This window comes from Brassica oleracea, chromosome C7 (assembly GCF_000695525.1).
Source record: "Brassica oleracea var. oleracea cultivar TO1000 chromosome C7, BOL, whole genome shotgun sequence".
NCBI classification, from domain to species: domain Eukaryota; kingdom Viridiplantae; phylum Streptophyta; class Magnoliopsida; order Brassicales; family Brassicaceae; genus Brassica; species Brassica oleracea.
The window spans coordinates 23,980,178-24,000,797 of record NC_027754.1 but is presented as its reverse complement, the minus strand read 5'-3'; the positions used below and the strand labels follow the sequence as shown (position 1 = coordinate 24,000,797).

The 20,620-nt window shown below is 33.9% G+C and overlaps 1 protein-coding gene and 1 long non-coding RNA gene across 4 annotated transcripts; both read right to left on the bottom strand.

Annotated features, from left to right (window-relative positions):
- Window positions 1-3,635, bottom strand: LOC106306069 (zeaxanthin epoxidase, chloroplastic). Of its 3 annotated transcripts, none has more exons than XM_013742532.1 (16): window positions 2,985-3,631; window positions 2,733-2,895; window positions 2,589-2,663; window positions 2,390-2,490; window positions 2,183-2,298; window positions 1,881-2,092; window positions 1,697-1,788; window positions 1,507-1,621; window positions 1,321-1,424; window positions 1,208-1,253; window positions 1,060-1,124; window positions 894-980; window positions 752-809; window positions 559-647; window positions 378-465; window positions 1-294 (listed from the first exon to the last, which is right to left on the bottom strand). In XM_013742532.1, the coding sequence occupies exons 1-16, from the start codon at window positions 3,479-3,481 to the stop codon at window positions 205-207; spliced, it is 1,998 nt and encodes a 665-aa protein (XP_013597986.1). In that variant the 5' UTR covers window positions 3,482-3,631; the 3' UTR covers window positions 1-204. The 3 variants fall into 3 exon arrangements, with proteins under 3 accessions (XP_013597986.1, XP_013597987.1, XP_013597988.1); XM_013742533.1 differs by having other exon boundaries at window positions 752-806; XM_013742534.1 differs by lacking the exon at window positions 1-294 and having other exon boundaries at window positions 385-465; window positions 559-638; window positions 721-806; window positions 2,985-3,635.
- Window positions 3,636-4,514: 879 nt separating this feature from the next.
- On the bottom strand, window positions 4,515-5,983 carry LOC106306070. Its single transcript, XR_001263112.1, has 4 exons — window positions 5,682-5,983; window positions 5,319-5,413; window positions 4,822-5,156; window positions 4,515-4,636 (listed from the first exon to the last, which is right to left on the bottom strand). It is a non-coding gene; the product is annotated as an uncharacterized LOC106306070 (long non-coding RNA).
- Between the last annotated feature and the right edge of the window lie 14,637 nt (window positions 5,984-20,620).

The following is a 20,620-nucleotide window of genomic DNA, read 5'->3' as shown; positions in this document are numbered from 1 at the left end:
GAAAACAATTGTGAGGAAGTAAAACAAGTTTAATAGTTTGACAAGCAAATAAAGAGAAAACGTTCTGTATAAATTATCCTTTGTTTCAGACTATATACATTGCAATGCCGGTAATATATTAATTTTCTTTTTTGTGACAATTACTACACATTATCTGCCAAACTGATCTTTTTTTCTTAAATTCACCGTCGGTTTACTCAAGTATCAAGCAGCCTGAAGCAATTTACCGTCACTCTTCTCATCCCTTCTCGTCAATTTGGGAGTTGTCCTGATCACCTTGACCCTAAACGCCGCCTGATAAGAACCAAACCGGGGTTTTCAGAACCAAAACCCATAAAGGTCCGTATTAAACCAATATTTGGTAATGTGTGTCTCACCTTCTTGTCCGAACCAAACTCGATGATATCAGACGGTCTAAACCGGGCCGGGAAGTTTGGTGTCACTCTGTATTTTCCTCCTTCGTTACTGGTAAAACAATATTTCAAACAATTCAAATATTGGATCAGATAATTTCAAAAGACTCCAGAGATAAGGATAAGCAAAGCTCTCTTGACTTACTCGGTGAGATAGGTCCCGTGTTCGCTTCGAAGATCCATCAAGAAGAAAGCTCCATCTTTGTAGATCACACGCGCATGCATCTTCGATACCTATACCAAATATTTTAACAGAAACTTTATGTTCCTTCCTTGACTACTAGTCTCTGAAGCTACTCAGGTAAACTATTTAGATTCGAAGTTTCTATATAATATACCTGAGGGGAAGGGATCACAATGTGCGTTCCAGGAATATCTTGGTCTGGTTCACTCCTGCTTAATCACAAAAGAGTTTCATAAGTTAAGAACTTTATACTTAGTTTATCTTCTGGACATTGATGAGGTTTTATTGTTTCATACCCGACAATGCAAGGCTGATCCTCATCTTTGGTTAGACGTAATGTTTCAGAAACGCTACACTCGTTGCCATGTGGGATAAGATACCACCTGACAAAGAAATACAGACTCAGGCCAATCGGTTAAGAGAGAAAGCAAATGTGGTTTTCTGGTAGGTGAAGAAACATACTCTCCGTTAATAGTACGTTCAAGAGCCTCGTCGTCCTCAAACCACTCACGAAGGCGGTCATCAGCCTTTAAACAAAAGAGTTACACTTCCATATTAATCACTAAATGGGTTTGTTCAAGGTGCGGTGGAGAAAAGGAAAGAAACATACTTTGTCAGTGAGTCTGCAACTAGGTGGCCTTCCTTCGAGTTTCTCACTGCAAAAGAATGTAAAATGAGTTGGTTTTACTTAACGGAACCCTTTCTAAGGAGAAAGATCCTAACCTGTTACCACCAAGGACCCAGTTAAGCATCAGAGGCATAGCAATGTCAATGAAGAATCTCCCACCTACTCTTCCCGGATGCGGTACTCTAAACTTGGTTAAAAACTGCAAAAGAAAGATATGAGGCCAACAAAAACGATGCTTTTATGCATATCTATCATTGAAAAACTAATTAAAAATTACTCACAGAGAGAGGACCAAGCCCAACACCTAAGTATGCTTTGTAAGTTGACGCCATTATTGCAGCCATTCTCGCCATTCCATGGATAATAGCAACTCTTAGTCTTCTAGATTCCTCGTATCTAAAACCAATTCATGCGCATGTTTAAGTACTTACTAGACTCCCAAACTAAAAAGAAGTTATATTTAGTTTTAACCTTCTCAAAGAGGAAACAACATCAACAGGTGTATTAGTTTCAACACTCTGTTTCCATGCTTGTTCAAGCTCCAATCCTAGTTGAAAACTATCCTGCAATAATCATTGCAACATCCACAATATTTTTTTTTTAAATCAAGTCAATTGTTGAACTGATTCAGTACATATAGATAGAGAAAGATTACCTCAATGGCCATGCATCCACCTTGACCCATATTTGGCTGCATTGCATGAATAGAATCACCGAGCAGCGTCACACGCCCTTTACCCCAAGTGAAACTAGGACTTCTATCATATATATCTCTTCTCAGAATCGCCTCCTCCTCTGTGGCATTCAGTAAGTCCAGCACATTGTCGCACCAACCTTCAAATATATCAAACAGTCTTTTCTTCATACCTGGCAAAAAAAATCAAAAAGGAAAAAGAGAAGCTTATGTGATTTGATAACTAAATGCAAACCATACAAACAATCCAAAGAAACTTTTACCATTGGGAGCATCAACCCCACCAGCTGCTTCCTCATGGAACGCATACCACTGCATTTTCCCACCACCAACATCCGAAGAAACAAAGTATTGCTTGTGTCCCAAGAAAACCCGGTAGCTTTTCAAGAGACAAAACAGTTGTTTCCAATATCAGAAATAAAGATTTATCTTAAACAGAGAAGAGATGCATTAAGTTTCCTTCAACATACCCAACAGACTCGATATCAGCAGGTACAAAATCTGCAATACCAGTGTAACAAGTGTAGCCTGAGTAAGTAGCTTCACTTCGACCAAACAAGTTGTTTCTCACCTATAGACAAAAAGCAAAAAGGCAGAATCTTTTAAGTTTTATCCTCGGGAACAAACAAAAGCTATTCGTTAAACTCTATTCACTTAAAAAAAACATACTTTAGACCATATGCCATCCGCACCCACAAGCAGATCACCGTCATAACGTTGCCCATTCTCAAGCACCACCGTTACCTAAACAACCAAAACTCATACAGCTACATTCCTTTAAAATATTTTGGCAAATCAATATCAAGTCACCACCTTATCTCCGGAGTCTTCAAAATCAACAACATTACTCTCGTTTCTAATAATTTCTTCACCAACCGCACGTGCCAAGATCTGCTGCAGAGTCATTCTGCTAATTACCCGAGTCACAGGGAGTCCACGCGACGCCGCGGGAGTGAAAGTATCAAACTTGACATACCTGGCCCCAACGAACGATATCACAATCTAATAGACAGACAACAAACCAAGTAGTCAACTTTGACGATCAATCTCAATAGAGAAACTCACCAAGTGCCAGAGACACCGTCGACGAGGCCGTTAATCCGATCACCGGTGATACATCCAGCTTCCATGACTTCTTCAGCAACACCGATATCGATAGCTTCCAGAGCAGCCAAAGCGTTGCTCTGTATCTGAATCGGACCTCTGTACTGTCCTTCTCCTCTTATGGCGCTCAAGTCCTTCTCGAACACCAGCACATCGAACCCTTTCTTCTTCGCCGCGAGAGCGAACACCAGACCTCCGATTCCGCCTCCGGCCACCAGAACTCTCGGTTTCTTCTTACTCTCCGCCGCCGTCTCCCGCGTCTCCTCCTCCGCCACTAAAGCCGCCGCCGCCGCCTTTACTCCGATTAAAGCTCGACGCTTTCGTATCCCCGATTTGCCGGCGAACGACGGTAAGTCGAGATAGAACTGTTTGGCGACGGGGCTGAACGCGTGGGTCTTCGTGAAATCGAGCTTTGACGGAGATGGGTTGATTGAGTAGCAGAAGGGAGTTGAACCCATCTCGATGAGAAGAGCTAGCTCCTGATAAGGAAGGATACAAAAGTTTTCTATGTGGTGCGCTTCTTCCGAGTGGAGACGAGAGAGAGAGAGAGGAAGGAAATGATTTGAAGGAGGAGAAGAAAGGCAAATGATGGAGAAGGAGGAGACAGGTGGCATCACCACCGCTTCACACTTCATCCTCTACAGATATCGCTTCTGATGTGGGCACCTCTTTCCTCTCCGCCATTAGATATTCATCTTAATAAACATTTTGAAAATTAAAAAACAAAAGAAAAAAAATGATAATATCTTATTATTTGAACGTGACGTTATATTCATCTAATAAAATCTTTTTATAAAATAATAATGATAACATATAGATGTTTTTCGCAAATTTTAAGCCACTAATATTTTGGTTTTGACATCTTTCAATTCTTATCCTGAATAATAAACCCTTCATCAACTCAATTGTGTCATGTCGACAAAAATAAAAATCTTTATTACTGACTTTTACATCAAGAAAATAATAAGAGCATCGTTACGCCACACACTCATTTATTTTTTAATAATTTTTAATCATTTTTTAATAATTTTTAGTTGAAAAAATAAGTTTAAGAGAATTGGTTAAGAAACGAGTATATTTGTGTGGTCCATTGCAAGTCTCTTATAAAAAAAATATTAAGAATTTTCTTCTTCTCAAACTCAAAAGATAGACATCAAAACTAGGGAAAGACAATTAAATACATATAATCGAAGGGACTAATGTACAGAGCTTAACTGAGTGTTGAAAGCATGACTTAGAAGTGGATTATTCCCAAAAGACTTGAGCAAATGATTTCTTGCCAAATAATATATCTTATTTTTTCTATCTCACAACAGAGAATTCAAAGCAAGAGATGGACATCAATGCTAGAGAGAGTCAAATTACTAACAGGAAACAACGAGACATTCACATATATATATATATATATATAATTAAAGAAAGTGATGAACAGAGCATCTATGTGTGTCCAAAGCCAAAAGGTTAAACCAAAAATACAAACTAATCTAATTCTTGGAAAAGTTGATGTACCTTAGCATCGTTGTGGACAAACTGAATACCATGTCCTGGATATATCGTAGAAGAGCAGAACCAACACTTGACCAATCTCATCTTGTCTCCTCCTTAAAAGATCCCTACAAGAACACAGATGAATCACAACAAAGAAGAGATTCAGTCAGACATCAAATTGAAGCAAAATCATAAAAACTAAACACAACTAGTAGAGATATTTCCCTAGAAACATGTTTACTCAAAAACAATACGAGGAAGGCAGATAAAAGTTTCAATGTTTATCTAATTATTGGTTTCACTATCTCACTCTCTGGACTGTGGTGATGTCTGGGTCAAAATGCTTAAAGAAGCCAAATCCGACGTAGAGCAAGAACCCATTTTGTCAAGCTACTATCACCAACAAGACATTCAGCAATTCGCATATGACGAGCCTGAGGACCACTGGGACGACCACCTCCTCCTCTCTGCATCACCATCTTCGTGCTGATGACTTTGCTAGTGTAAATAAGACTCACTAGAACAGCAAAGTATTGTGAATGACTAAACCAAGAACAGCTCCTCCGAAGTACAAGAGACTGAGAAGCAAGAGACATTCCTATACAAGAAGGATACAGTGCTTTTTGATCTTCAAAGATCTTGTCCCTGCAAAACCAACAAATGTAGCAAAGGCCACAATGAATAGCATACAAAGTAAACAAGCTAACTTAACCCTCCAAGAAAAACTTCACATACACACTATTTTTCGTCATACATACAATTTAAAAATCTGGATTCTGACAAGTAAAGGAGGTGACTTTCAAATACCGTGAAGCAATAGTCTGTAAAAGCTTCTGTTTTAAACCTTTTATCAATGATTTCTTCCAACAACTGCAAGTCCTTCTGACGTCCCTCCTCCATTACTGCAAACATTCTCAGTAATTACTAAAATGCATGAGAATTTTGGACCCATTACATCGAACAAGTGGTGAACACACTCCAAGAGAGAAACACATTTACGCAGTTCGACTTCAAATATTAAATCAAACTGACCTCTACAGAAATAATTTATCGAGAAAATATTAAACTTTGGACGAAATCAAAAGTCGATTAACAATAATTAATCAGAAAAAGAAAAAAAAAACTAAAGAGTACAGAGAACAGCAAAAGGTCCAATATGTTTCGACTCACGGGCAAGGTTATGATACAACGGCGACGGTGACGGTGGATGGTGAGCGAGAGAGAAGCTAATTGGGTTTACAGTTTGAACGCGAGAGCATTTATTGGACCTTCGCCGCCAGGGCTTCCTCCACGTAACAGCTCCGTCATATCTGACTCCGTCGCATCCATCGTGATGCTACCCACCCATAGATTGTGCGATGAATCAATAGAGTGGAGAAGAGATTGCTAGGATGAAGGGGCTATAGAGAGAGGAAGCAAACATCAATGGGGAAGAAAGGACTCGAGACGTTTCTTGTTTTAATTACAATTACTCTAAGAGACACAGAACATATTAATGAGCCGAGCAAAAGATCCATTTAAACTAAACCCAAGCCCATCAAATAAATTCGAACGGGAGATTTTGATATATACGGTCAATCGGGACCACAGGCCTGCCCCGTAAAAGACTGTCGCGGTACGATATTAGGACGAGGTTTTCTAGGCTCGTAAATTTGTGGACTTCGCGGAACGGATCTTTGCGGGACTCGATCTTTTACGGGATGGGCCGAAACGGGTCATGCGAGATTACATGGACCCGCATTTTTTTTTTCTTCATTTCTTACAACGGTGTTGTTTAGGAGAAAAATTAGTTGTATATTACGTCACTTTTATAATTTGTGATTCACGAATCTTTTTGCAATCCAAATAATTAAAAAGAGAGATGGTTTAATGAAGACATACAACACTTGAGCCAAATTATTACAAAGACAACAACTCAATCAGATTCAAACTCAACAAAAGCTTATGCTGGTAACAAAAGAAAGATTTTGACTCAAGAAAGCAAGCACAAACGAAGCTTTGTGGCATTGATTTTGATAAGGCTTTAGTGAAGCTTAATGAGCTATCTTCAACTCTCTTACATAACTCTTCTACTTGAACATTCATGAAAGAAACTGTAGCAGACGGTTTGATAAGGAGGTGTCCCGTGGGACGGCCCGCGAAGGCCTATATATTCTGCGATATAGGTTTGGGCCGGCATTTTAAAGACAGCAGCCCGCGCGGAACATGTCCGTTGTAACCCGCTCGACGACTAACCCGCCGCGGTACGGAACAGAACGGAACGAGAACAGAACGGGATGAGTAAACCTGTTTGACATCTCTAGGTCAGTCCATCGAATCCAGCTATCAACTGTCTAGCCGCAAAGTCCTTTTATGACCACTCCATTAGATTCTCAAACGATATCTGAAATCTGACAACAGCTTCTCTTCTTTCTTTTTCTTGTAGCATTTTCAGTTTTAGTTTTCACATAGTTATTTTAAATTATAAAAAATAAATATTTGTAATTTCGTTTGACTCATTTATAAATAAGAAAAAAAACTCATACAAAATCTCAAAATGAATAACATTTTAGAAAGAATGTGTTAGTTTCTCAACTATTGAAAATACTAGGGGCATTGCCTCCGCGCTAGCGCAGGGTTGTTGACAGAGTTCTTGTTTCATTTTAATATTTGTTAGGGTTATTTTAGCCTTGAATTTTGCATTTGGAGTTGATCATTGTTTTTCAAGTTTTTTATTGTTATAGGGTTAGAGTTGTGATGATGAACTGTGTATGCACTGTTCTCCACTCATGAAAGACTAAACTGTGTTAGTAATGTGATTGATATAGTTCGTGGTGTTGCTTGTTGTGTCACTGAGACTTATTGTTTGTTTGTCTTTTTAGTTTGTTACTTCTACTGTAGATACTACATAAATTATATTAAGGTTGTTGAGAATACCTTTTGTTTCTGGATATTTTTTTCTCCAGTTTAGTTGTGTAAGTTGTGTGTATTAAGTAATAATTTTTTTTATTCTTATTATGTTGGTTATATGTTATTTTATTTTTAAATTTGTTGGTTTTACCGGACCTTTAAAACAAATACATAAAGATTTGTAGAAATAGTTATAAATTAAGTGACAATTACTATTTGGGCATTAAAACGAATATATGTATTTTTCGAAGACAATAGCATTGGCCTGTTGACATTGAGCATGTAAGCTATTTTCATAAGACAAGAGGAGTGAGCAGGTGGAGATGTTGTTGCCGCCTTTGTATATGTTGGGATTGTTTCTTGTATCTGCTGGTGTGGTTGTGTTTGTTTCTCTTTTATTTGATGGATAATATGTAAACAAAAATCATTGTTAGTTGTATTTATCAGAGTTTGTAACTTACTATGCTTTTTTGTTTAAGTAATTTCACTGATCTTAGTTGTCGTTTTCGTCTTCTTCGTAAGCATCTGCGAAAGTAAGTTTGTAAATTGTTAAATAGTTGGTCATATAGTTTGTATTTGTTTAGCTTGCTCAATGTATGTGTCGTGGAGTTTTAGTTGAGTTGATTGGTTTGATATATTTGTTTTGAAGTTTATTTGTAAGATTAGACAAAAAGAGAGGTGATCATTAATGATTCGTCTTTTCGGGATTCTAGTTTTTGGTGTTTTGATTGTTTGGGTTATTGTGGTTTCTTTTAAGCTGTAAAATAAAGATTTGTGTAAAATTAGATTGATAAGTAAGGAAAATAAATAGACGACCACAAATCTTGGGTAGGAAATATTTTTTATTACTGATGTTAACACAATATAGACAATAATATAAAGGGAACTATGTGTTGATTGTTTCTTACTGGTCAATGAGGAGACGGATAACGACTCGAGTTATTTCTTTGGTGAGGTCAGAGCCCTGGACAGAACAGATTTGCTCAACCACATCTGCGAGTTTAAATATCAGTTATGATATCGAAACATAATATAAACTCAGATGCAATATGATAATATACCTGAGAGTTCTAGGATTGTGTTCGCAATCACTTAGAGACTTCGAACAGTCTAATCTTGACTGGAGATTGATCTCAGGAGGACCCGTAATGACTTCATCAATAATGGTTAGTGAGATGAAACGAATGAGGAATGGATGATCAGTTATCTTGTACATGCTTGAGCACGTAGCAACCTCAAAATGATCGACTTTCACAATGGAATCTGCTTTCAAAGATAGCATGTAATGATTAGCACGTCTGACGGGAGTAAACCCATAAATCACAGAATCTGCAAATAATATTATTCAACAAAGAATTAGCAAATCAATTAAAACAATTTGTTAAATAAGTGTGATAGATCGAAGATTAACTTACCTTTTCATCAAGAAAGAGAACCGTGATTCCCACACACTCCCTGTCTTTCTTGAAGTTCAGGGAATCCCAGAAGCGGAGGAAGCCAGAAGCTATGCTCTGACTACTAAGACCAAGACGGAGAGACTCGAAGGTTGAGTGACGGATGCCGGGACGCCGGTTTGAGGAACTGGAGAGGCAGAGAAAAACATTTTCTAAAATATGGTTAAAGGCTTAAAGCTAAGAGGAATCAATGAGTTTTATGGAGATGCAGATTGGGTTCATCAAAGATGAGAATCATATATATAGGTCTTAAAGAGAGGCTACAAATTAGGAAAAATTATGATCAAACGATTTAAGATGGGGACATGAAGAGTTCACCAGTGAAAAAATAGATTACGAACAGACACACGGTGCAACTCTGTAACTCAGACTTGTTTGAGACAATGATGAAAAGAACTTAAACTCATGTTAAACGGCAACAGTTTACAATATGGGAAAACTATAATTGTTGTAAACTTAAGTTTTTTTCATATAACGTGATGAATCACATTTAAAAATGAAACTCATAATACACTTGTAGGCCCGACCCTCAAAGGAAGCCGAAGAAGCAAGGGCTTCCGACCTTCATAAATATATATTAGGTTCGGCCATCAATGTACAAAGTATCATTTAGCTTAGAGGTATAAATGTTGGTGTTTATATCTCAATAACCAGGGTTCGAGTCATGAGCTTGACGTTTTTTCACAATTTTTAAAATTGGGGCCCACAAAACGGCCACGCTGAGGAGTGAGCAAAAACTCAACTATTATAATATAGATAGATTAATATAGTTTATTTCACTTTTAGATATTTTTATGAAAAATATTAACTGGAATAGTACAGATACAAATTAAAATCACAACTTTTGAACCCATTTTTTACTGCTTTATTGTTAATAACTAGATTACGACCCGCCCATTCAAAGGAAGAGTATACTTTTTGCTTTATATTTTCTTTTAAAATTATAATTTTCGTATTTGTGTTTTCCTTTGTAATTATATTTGTGTTTTTTTTTTTTGTAATCATATTTGTATAACATATACTTTTTAAAATTATGAGTAAGGGTTATGATAATTGTATTAAATTTGTGATATTGCATAACTATACACTTATGTCATAGCCATTTCATACATTAATTTTGTACTTTATTCCTAAACAATTATTAATTTTTTTTAAAAAAAAATAACAAAGTATAGTTATATTTTTGATTCACTCTTTCAAACCGCAGATTTATTTCCGAAACAAATCAAATTTATTTGATATAAATTTATATTTTGATTATTTATTTACATTTAAATGTTACAAAGAAAACATTATAAATTTGCAAATTATAATATGTTTAATGTTTTAATAGAAATAATTTTGATGATGAAATATGTAATCCATGTTTAAATAAAATCAGGATATTTTTACATTTATTATCATTTTGAATTAATAACGTAATTAATAATATTTGTATTCGAAAAACCAATGTGGAATCTCCTTTTAAGTTTGGGTCCCGGATCCGATAAATTTTGACATGTATACTCAAAAATAATGATTTATTGTATTGATCCAAATTTTTCTAAAGTTAATTTATAATATAATTTAAATATCTATATGCGATATTTCATATTTGATCTGAATCCACGATAAAAATGGTAAACCGAGTGATCTGCATATAATCCATCTCAAATTTTGGATTAAATTATAAAATTTCTATTTAAAATCTCCATAAAATCCGGTTAAACCCCCATAAAATTGTCATTGACCCTGATCTGGTAATGGTTGACCCAAAAAACCTAGATAAATCTAATGATATTTTATTTAGTTTTAATTTAAACTTAATTTTATGATAATTATTATTTAATTTATTTATAGGCAAAATTATAACGGAAAAAATTTATGTTTACCACTTTTCATCTTTACCACTACTAAAGAGACATTTTCAAGAATACATTTTTCATTAAGTAGTAAAAGACTCTTATATCCTTGTAGCTATATATATAATAAATTATTATTTAAATAAAAAATTTTATGTTTTCGAATTATACTTCTTCAAATTCGAACTTTTTTATAATTTTTTTTTTTGAATTTTTTTTTTCTAAATTTTTTTTTATTATTTTCAAAATTTCTTTTTGAAAATCGAAAATTATGTTTGAAACTATTTTTTAAATTTTTTTTATATTTTTAAGTATTTAAATATATATTTATTAGAATCCTAAATCTCACATTCCAAAAACCCTACCCCACCCCTCAACTCTAAACCCTAAGTCTAGATTAGTTAATCATAGGGGTATAAATGCATTTTACCCTTCATTAAAAGTGAAAGTAAAAGTGATTAGTGTAAACATGAAAAGTGGTACTATGAATGTGGTATTTGTGGTAATTTCCCAATTATAATTTGGTAGATAGTCAACTACTTTGTATTACATGAAACTGAAATAAAAATCTAATTATATTTGGTAAATGAAAATATTTTTATATTAACTTTTTCAATGGTAAATAATATTATATTAATATATTATTTATTTTATTAAAAGGGCAGGGTTAATAAATATAAAGCATGAACTTAGATTTTAAATATTAGTAGTCATGATAGTAAGGATAAATGTGGATATTAATTCATTGGATTAACTAATGTATTAACTAATGTATAATGTATAAGTTAAGTATTATTTGTTGATTAATAACATATATTGTTCGTAAATGATTAGATGATTCGTTTGTCATCGGCTCAGTTTCGGTTGGATTATACGCATAGCTTCCGCATATCACCGAACCTCAGCACGAAAAGTGTCAAGCAAAAATAAAAAATAAATAAAAAATAAAAAAATTGCATTCCAGTTTCCCATAATACAATGTCCCCATTTGGACGTGAATATCTATGACCGACCAAACATATCCACCTGTTAAAAAAAAAATGTGTAGATGTTTTCAAAAAAAAAATGATGTAGTTATTATACAAATTTTAATGGAACATATATCAGTTGGTCATGACTATGATTTAATAGAATAGATTATCTAATCTATTAATTTATACTCCTATTTTTTATCTACTGATACAAGTTGTTATTAACTTTTGAACTCTTTCAAAAATGTTACAATCTACTTACACGCGGGAAAACGGCCATTTCATATCTTACATATCACGATATGTTCAATTCATACCTCACTTATATAGCAGTGCCAAAATATGCATGAACTTATATGGTTGTGCCAAAACATACCTAACTTATAATTTTTTGGTGAAATCATACACATGTCGCCACATCAGCTGTCACATCATCCATTTTTGTTCGCGTGAATGTTACGTTAGCTAATTTTGCTGACGAGGATGTCATGTGTACAAATTGTTTTTTGAAATAACTAAATAGTATTTTTATAAAAGTAAATTTATAGAAAATGTAAAATTTTATAAATTTTTATTATTTAGTAAAATTAACAAAAATTAATCAATTAATTAAATTTTAATCTTATATAAGAGATAGATCATATCACAAACCGTCCTTATAAGAGTTATATATGTGTTGTAATGATTCAAATCCAATGCTAGTTTTGCAGTCTTATTACTCTTTATTAATCATGGGTATGTTATCATAATTTTTTTTTTAATGTAAATACAACCATGATTAATCAAGAGTAACACGAGTCCAACACTAGTATTTAATTTGAATAATTACAACAAATATATAACTCTTATAAGGACGGTTTGTGATAGGATCGAAATATTTACGAATATCTCTTCTATATAAGATTAAAATTTAATTAATTAATTAATTTTTGTTAATTTTATTAAATAATAAAAAATTATAAAATTTTACATTTTCTATAAATTTATTTTAATAAAAACACTATTTAGTTTTTTCAAAAAAAAAATCTATACACATGGCATCCTCGTAAGCAAAATTAGCTGATGTAAAATAATAAAAAATTAAATAATTAAATAATAAAAAATAAAAATTATAAAATTTTACATTTTCTATAAATTTATTTTTATAAAAACACTATTTAGTTTTTTCAAAAAATAATTTATACACATGGCATCCTCGTAAGCAAAATTAGCTGATGTAGCGTAGCATCCACGCGAACAAAAGTGGATGATGTGGCGACTGGTGTATGATTTCACCAAAAAATTATAAGTCGGGTATGTTTTGGCAAGACCATATAAGTTCAGGTATATTTTGGCACAACCCTATAAGTCAGGTATGAATTGAACATATCGCGATATATTGGGTATAAAATGGCCGTTTTCCCCAAGCTAGTTATATAAATATCATCAAATCTGCTTAAACTAAACCAACGACATATTAAAGGCTAATTCAGTTATCTACTAAACTGCTACCGCCTTACTAAATTAGATTGGACTATTGGACCTGGTCAATACACGATTCTCATTATAGTAATTCTTCAATAATGACTATGTGGACATTGTTGGTTTACAAAATTGTGTTTGTTTCTATTCAGTTCCTATTGATACATTTTTTCATACATTATTGTCATGTTCTTCCCTTTTGTATTGACAATATGGCATCCAACCCAAAATCACTTTCCCTTCTGTTAAAGTTACATTAACCTTCCATTATGAATACAAAATTTTCAAAATAACATGAATCTTATAAACATTGGATCCGGTTCACCTGTTAAGTCACTTAGGTTTTGACTTTTGTTTGTCATAGCACAATATACATTTCATACAAATATATAATACTAGGGTCGGTCCGCCCTACGGACGGGATGGAAATCTAAAAACAATTTAAACAGTTAGAATGAATGTTTAATATAAATTTGGATCATATAAAAATATACATATTAGTTAAATATTGTACATGATAATGTATTTGAATACTAAATAGACTATGAAGCTACCAATATTTGCTTTGATTAGAGATTTTTGCTTGCTTTGATTAGGGATATTTGCTTGCTTTGATTACTGTTGAATGAACTATGTAAATTAAATTGGTTGCTAAGCTGTTTGTACAAAACTATATGTCATGTCTTGGGATTTTTGCTCTTATACCATCTTTTTTTGCAAAAAAACTCTTATACCATCTTTCTTTTGAGGTTGGTACGTTCATCGGGTTTAGTTGTACGTGGTTGTTATTTTGATTAAGTTATTTAAAGTAGTTTTCTTTTCATGGTTATATACATGCATGTTTCCTTTTTCTTTATTTTGCCAAATATTGGAAATTATAAATATACCCTACCACTAAAAATATTTCTATGTATATATAATTTTTTAAAAAACATTATTCAATGTTTATTCCACCATGATTAGGAAAATAAGTTGAATATATCTTAGACCACAAATCATAAATATTCTCAGTCTTATACATTTTGTTCTTCAAGTTATTGTTACTTTTATTTCCTTTTATACATTTCTCTTAATATTTATGTATGCATCCATGATATTTTTTAAAAAGGATTTTTCATTAACTAATGTATTTATTGTAGTTTTAAATATATTATAGTTTCCGTGCACTTGATTAAATTTTTTTTGGCGTTGGTGGTATTTGAAGTGGTTGAAAACCTGAATGGATATTTACTTTCATAAAGTTTTTGGTGTATGTTTAAAAATAAAAATTTGTAAAGGTTTTTAAATCATATGAATATAATATTCAACACACTATTGTTGACTGTTTATATACTTAAAATTCTGACGTAGGTAATTGCAAATTTGCTGAACTCATAGATTCGTTGCTACTTTATAAATTATCACAGGATGAGGTACATAGGGTAGAGATTGCTTTGATGATAATATAACGTCCATATCGTAATGTATGTTTTTTTTATCTACTATGTATTAAGAAATAATTAACACATTCAATAATATTAAAGAGTAAAAAGCTCTGTCAATTGTTCATAGTATAAGCCCAAAGTTAAACTCAAACCCGGCCAAAGAAATAAAACCCAGAAGACGGACACGTGTCGGCCTGTCAGAGAGTGACTTTCCACGTGGATAGCTTAAGAAGGAGGCAAACATTTTTTTATATATATATATATAGATTAGCTATAATTTATAGTGTATATATATATTGTGTTTTGTAATTTAGTTGTTGAAAGGTATTCAATAAATATCTAAATATATTAATTTATCCAGAATATTCTAACCAAGTTAAGAATCGATTTGATCAAAAATCTTAAACTAACATGTCAACCAAACGGATTATCTTTTGTCTACTTAATTCATTTTTATTTAACCATTAAACGAATAACTTTTAAATCTTCCATCATATATTCTTTAAAATATACCTTTTCCAGAAGATATTATCGTTAACATATATAAAATAGTTATACCTAATATCTTATTCACTATAAATAATTCACTACTCTAAGATCAACCACAAAACATACTCACTAAAGTATTAATCATCTTATTATTTTATTGTTATCTTATATTTGATTATTTTAATATAATAAGTTTTGTTCTAAATGTTGAATAACTAAATTATATTGAACAAATTAATTATAAATAGTACAATATTCACGAAACATAATTTCAAATAATAATATATACTATCTAATCATTTAAGTTAAATTTTCTTTTTACAAATACTCAACATAAAACACTAACATTAAATAATGTAACTAATAATTTTTAATATAAACAAACAAATAAAATTGGTTCTCAACAAATCATATATATTACAGCAAGTTCAAATAACAAAACATTTTATTTAGTAGATTAGATGAATCAATATATATATTTTTTTGTTGATTTTAAAATGAAACAAAATAAATAAAACATAATCTACGTTTCCACGCGGACCATATCTTAACGTAATAGTTAAGAGTGATTATGTTTTAATAATATATATACTTAAATTATTAGAAGTAATTTCATTTTAATAATATAGATGTGCCATACAATTTTATATGGCAACCAATATACTTAAACCAAACCAATCTACAATTATAAAATTGTAATTTGAATCAAACCAAAAAAAAATCCAATATTTTTTTCCAAATCCAAATTAATAAATAATCAAACTAATACTATATTTCTTAAACCAAAAAACAAAACTCAAAATCAAACGGAAACCAAACCGAAAACCAAAAAAATATAATCTGGATACAAACCGAATTTATAAAATATCATCAAATTATAAAATTTAATTTTAAAACATAAATATAAATAATCTCACGCAACTGCGCGGATCAGTATCTAGTTAGCGATAAATCAGTGATAATCATTGTATTTATAATATGATGGTGAAAGTTTAAACTACATTTTAAGTAAAGTGAAGGTGTATGTTCAGTTGATCAATCCATTGGACATTCCCTAATTCTGTTACATACACAATCAAAAAGGAAAATATGAAAATTTTCAGAAATTCATGACATTTTTTTAAGCCACCTATTTGCTTGTAGCATCAATACTTTCATTTTAGGACATTCCTACCAAACTTATGTCTTCTATATTTTTATCAACCCACCTATATATTCTGTCCCTGTCTATCACCTTTAAGTTTCCATGTATTAGGTATGGTATACAATAGTGTATATATATTGCATAACACCAATAATATAACAAAGAAGGGTGCGTGAACTTTATCCTGCCACTGAGAACATGAGAAATTATCTCAAAAAGAAAGTTATAGGGAAAAGAAGAAAAAAGCAATTGAATAATTAATAATACAAGAAACAAAAAAAGATCTCAAGATTTTAAATATTTCAAAGAGAAAACAAAAGAAAAAAGTAAGACGATAGAAATGTGTCAGAAGAATACAGAGCACTTGCCCAAGAAACAATAGAATAGAAAATGTCTATGTAAATCTAATCTCGAGGATATTGTAATGATCAGAGACTATCTGTGGTCACGTTGGGAACTTTGTGGGATATCTCACGTGGGACGATCTTTCTTTCTTTATAGATAACCCCAAACAACAATGTAACTATTATGAAGTTAATTTGTCAACTATGTTGTGTGAAAATAATGTAGATTGAATATAATTATTGATGAAAGTAGGTTGTTAGTGAATCAAGGAGCATGAATGATGATTGGTACATGAACACCACTGTATTTGCTACCTTGCCTTGTGAGGCAACCTATCTCATTTTTGGTATATCTTACACTATTTAATAATAAACAAAATAAAATATGATGTTTGTTTTGGATATAAGAACTTGTTATTGTTACATACTTAGCGTCCACTCTAGAATTAATTATGCAGTGTGCGAAATAACTGTTTTCAATGGATATGTGTTTCGGTATAATAAAACAGTGACGCACTTGGAACCGTTGAATATCCGAAATGTTCATTATTTTCTGCATTTTTCATATGAGATTTGTTCAAAAGGTTATTTCATTGTCATTTTAAATACCAACCATTGAGCTATGTTTTTCTTATATTCAGTTCGCTATTGAATAATTTGATTTATAACTAACCAGCTGAGTAATAACAACCGGGGTTCAATTTGTTTAACTTTGACGATTAAGAAATTGGTATGCTCTACTAAACTTGAATTACTACAAATGTGCGATACGAATCTGCATTTGTTTTTTTACGCTTTTATATGACGAGTCAACTACCTTGATGACTTACACTGCTTGGATTACCATTTGGATCAGAATTACGATTCATATCAACATACATTGGACTGAGACTGAGAGACAGCTTGGCCACTACCATTCAGAGGTTGACCAATTATATTCATATCTTTAAACATGTATATGTCTGTGGTCCTTCATAAGTTTTAATAGTCCTCCTTTGTTGACACTGTGCTGTCACATAGATTCTTCATAGATCTTTCGAGAGAAAAAGGGAACAATAACAGATCAAGGTCATGATAAAGTCCCAAAACACTGAAATAAAGATAGTTAAAATTCCCTATGTAATAATTTTAATGAACGCCTATTGGATAGTAACGATATTATTTTTTGTGTTTAAACGGCTGGATAAATAAAACAGATGACGCAATTCGTGATGATGGTTACAAATGATTGGTAAAAAGTTGAAGAATAACGGAATCTTACTCATATCTTGCTGATTACTAACGTTAGCTAGGTTGATATAGTATATGTTAATGTAACGAAAAGTGATGTTAGTTTCACAAGGGTGAGTATTTATTGTAATGGTGTACTGGCTCAGCGTATGAATGGGTGAACGGTCGATCTAAAAATTTAGGGTTTTTCGAAACCTGTTCTTGGATCGATCAAGAGTTTCTTTCGATAGCTTCTTGAGACCAACTTCATGTTTGATGAATTGAATCAAATCAAACAAGAAATAAAAGCAAAGCTCTTCTTATTAAAATCAGAACGTGTTAAACAAAGAAGACAAAACTCTGTTTATATATCCATCCGTTTGGACAAACCCCATAAGGATAAGGATATTATAAACCGTCATTCTTATGAAACAAAGAAAAGCCCAAAACTAATATAGGAAATAAAACGAAATCCTAAAAAGGAAACATATTTGAACTGGTCGTTATGTTGGCGCCACCATCGTAGATGCGGCTGCATCAGGACTCCCCGGTTAAGAAGGATTCGTCCACAAATCTGAAGCAACATAACGAGACAAGAACTTGACGTTGAAGACATCTGATGTATTGATACCATCAGGGAGGCGCAGACGATATGCGTTGTCGATGATGCGTTCTAAAATCTCTACTGGGCCTATTTTCTTTGACTTGAGTTTATTATAAGCATGCGCCGGAAGTCTATCACGCGTCAGATACACCCAGACAAGGTCGCCAATGTCAAAGATCATACGTCTGCAACGTTTGTTTGCAGCACTCGTATACTTTGCAGTCGCAGCTTCCAAGTTAGCCACAGTCTCCGAGTGGACATGAGCAAGATTCTTAACAAATGATGCTGCGTCACCATGCGAACGTGTGAGATCTGGCAAGGTAGACAGAGAAACAGGGCCCCGAGGTATTGTTTCATAGATAACCTGAAACGGACACAAGCATGTACTACGGTTGGTAGAATGATTGTGCGCGAATAGTGCTTGTGGCAACTTTGAATCCCATGATTTGATTGCATCTCCCACGAGACAGTGGAGAAGATTATCGAGTGATCGATTAACAACTTATGTCTGACCATCGGACTGAGGGTGATAGGCTGAACTCATATCTAGCGTAGTACCCAATAACTTCCATAAAGATCTCCAAAAGTGTCCAAGAAACCGAGAATCATGATCAGAGACAATGGACATTGGTAAACCGTGTAGTCGATAGATTTCTCGAAAGAAAGGCGTCGCGACCTGGACAGCATCAGTCGTTTTCTTGCAGGGGATGAAATGGGACATCTTCGAAAATCGATCGACGACAACAAAGATTGAATCAAACCCTTATGTGTACGTGGAAGCCCAACAACGAAATCCATGCTAATATCTATCCACAGCTGAGAAGGAATCAGTAAAGGCATATAGAGCCCAACATTCAAGGCAGTACCTTTAGATTGTTGACAAGTGACACAACGTTCGACAAACTTTTCGACGTCACGGCGCAGAGAAGGCCAGAAAGAAGAAGAAGAAACGAGCTGTGGTGTTTGATCTCGTCCGACATGTCCTTCTCTGTGTAACTCGGTCAAGAGCTGCAAACGCAAACTGCAATCTGGAATGCAAAGTTGAACTCCATGAAAAAGGAATCCATCTTGAATGGTATACTCAGAAGGAGCCATCCCACGCTACACATCATCATAAATCTGTCTAAAAAAGAATATGTTGCGTAGAGGTCCTACAAATAAGCGAAACCAGGGACAGAGTTATGAAGAACCGCCAATAGAGAGCGACGCCGACTCAAGGCATCGGCCACCCGGTTAGAAGCTCCAAAAGTGTGCTTAATAACGAAGGTAAATTGATGGAGATAAGCAATCCATGAAGCGTGTCGCGAGGAATCCTTTCCTTGACTACTGAGATGCTTAAATGCGTCATGATCGGTGTAAAGCACAAACTCCTTGTGAAATAGATAGTGCCTCCAATGTTTTATTGCCTGAACAATGGCATAAAACTCGACGTCATATGTGCTATAACGGGATCTCGCACCAGCCAACTTCTCACTAAAGAAAGCGATGGGACGACCTCGTTGGCTAAGCATTGCACCAATTCCTGTTTTTGATGCATCACAATGCAATTCAAAGACAAAGTCGGGAAGAGCGAGGACTGGGGCTGAGCAGAGCTTCTCTTTGATGATATCAAAAGCCCGCGCTGCGTCCGGCGTCCAAGTGAACTGTCCATCTCGTATACAGTCAGTAATTGGCGACATCAAACTGCTGAACTGTGAGACAAAATGGCGGTAAAAAGAAGTTAATCCGTGAAAGCTGCGAACTTCGGTGATCGTTGTAGGAGTCGGCCAAGATTGTATGGCAGATATCTTACTAGGGTCGACGGCGAGTCCCTGCGATGACACAATATACCCGAGGAAGTGGACTGTTAGCGACCCAAATTCGCACTTTTTCAATGTTGCGAAGAACTTATCACGGCGTAGAACCTCAAGAACTTCAGAAAGATGGCGGACGTGGTCAGTCATGGACCTGCTAAAGATGAGTATATCATCAAAATAGACCACAACAAACTTTCCAATAAATGGTCGTAGTGCCTGATTCATCACCCGCATGAACGTACTTGGTGCGTTTGACAAACCAAAAGGCATAACCATCCATTCGAAGAGGCCTTCGCGTGTCTTAAAAGTCGTTTTCCATTCATCTCTGGGATTGATTCGTATCTGGTGATAGCCACTTTTGAGATCAAGTTTGGAGAAGATTGTTGCAGTACCGATTTGGTCAAGGAAGTCATCAAGACGTGGAATCGGAAAGCGGTAACGGACTGTAATTTTGTTGATAGCACGACTGTCTACGCACATTCG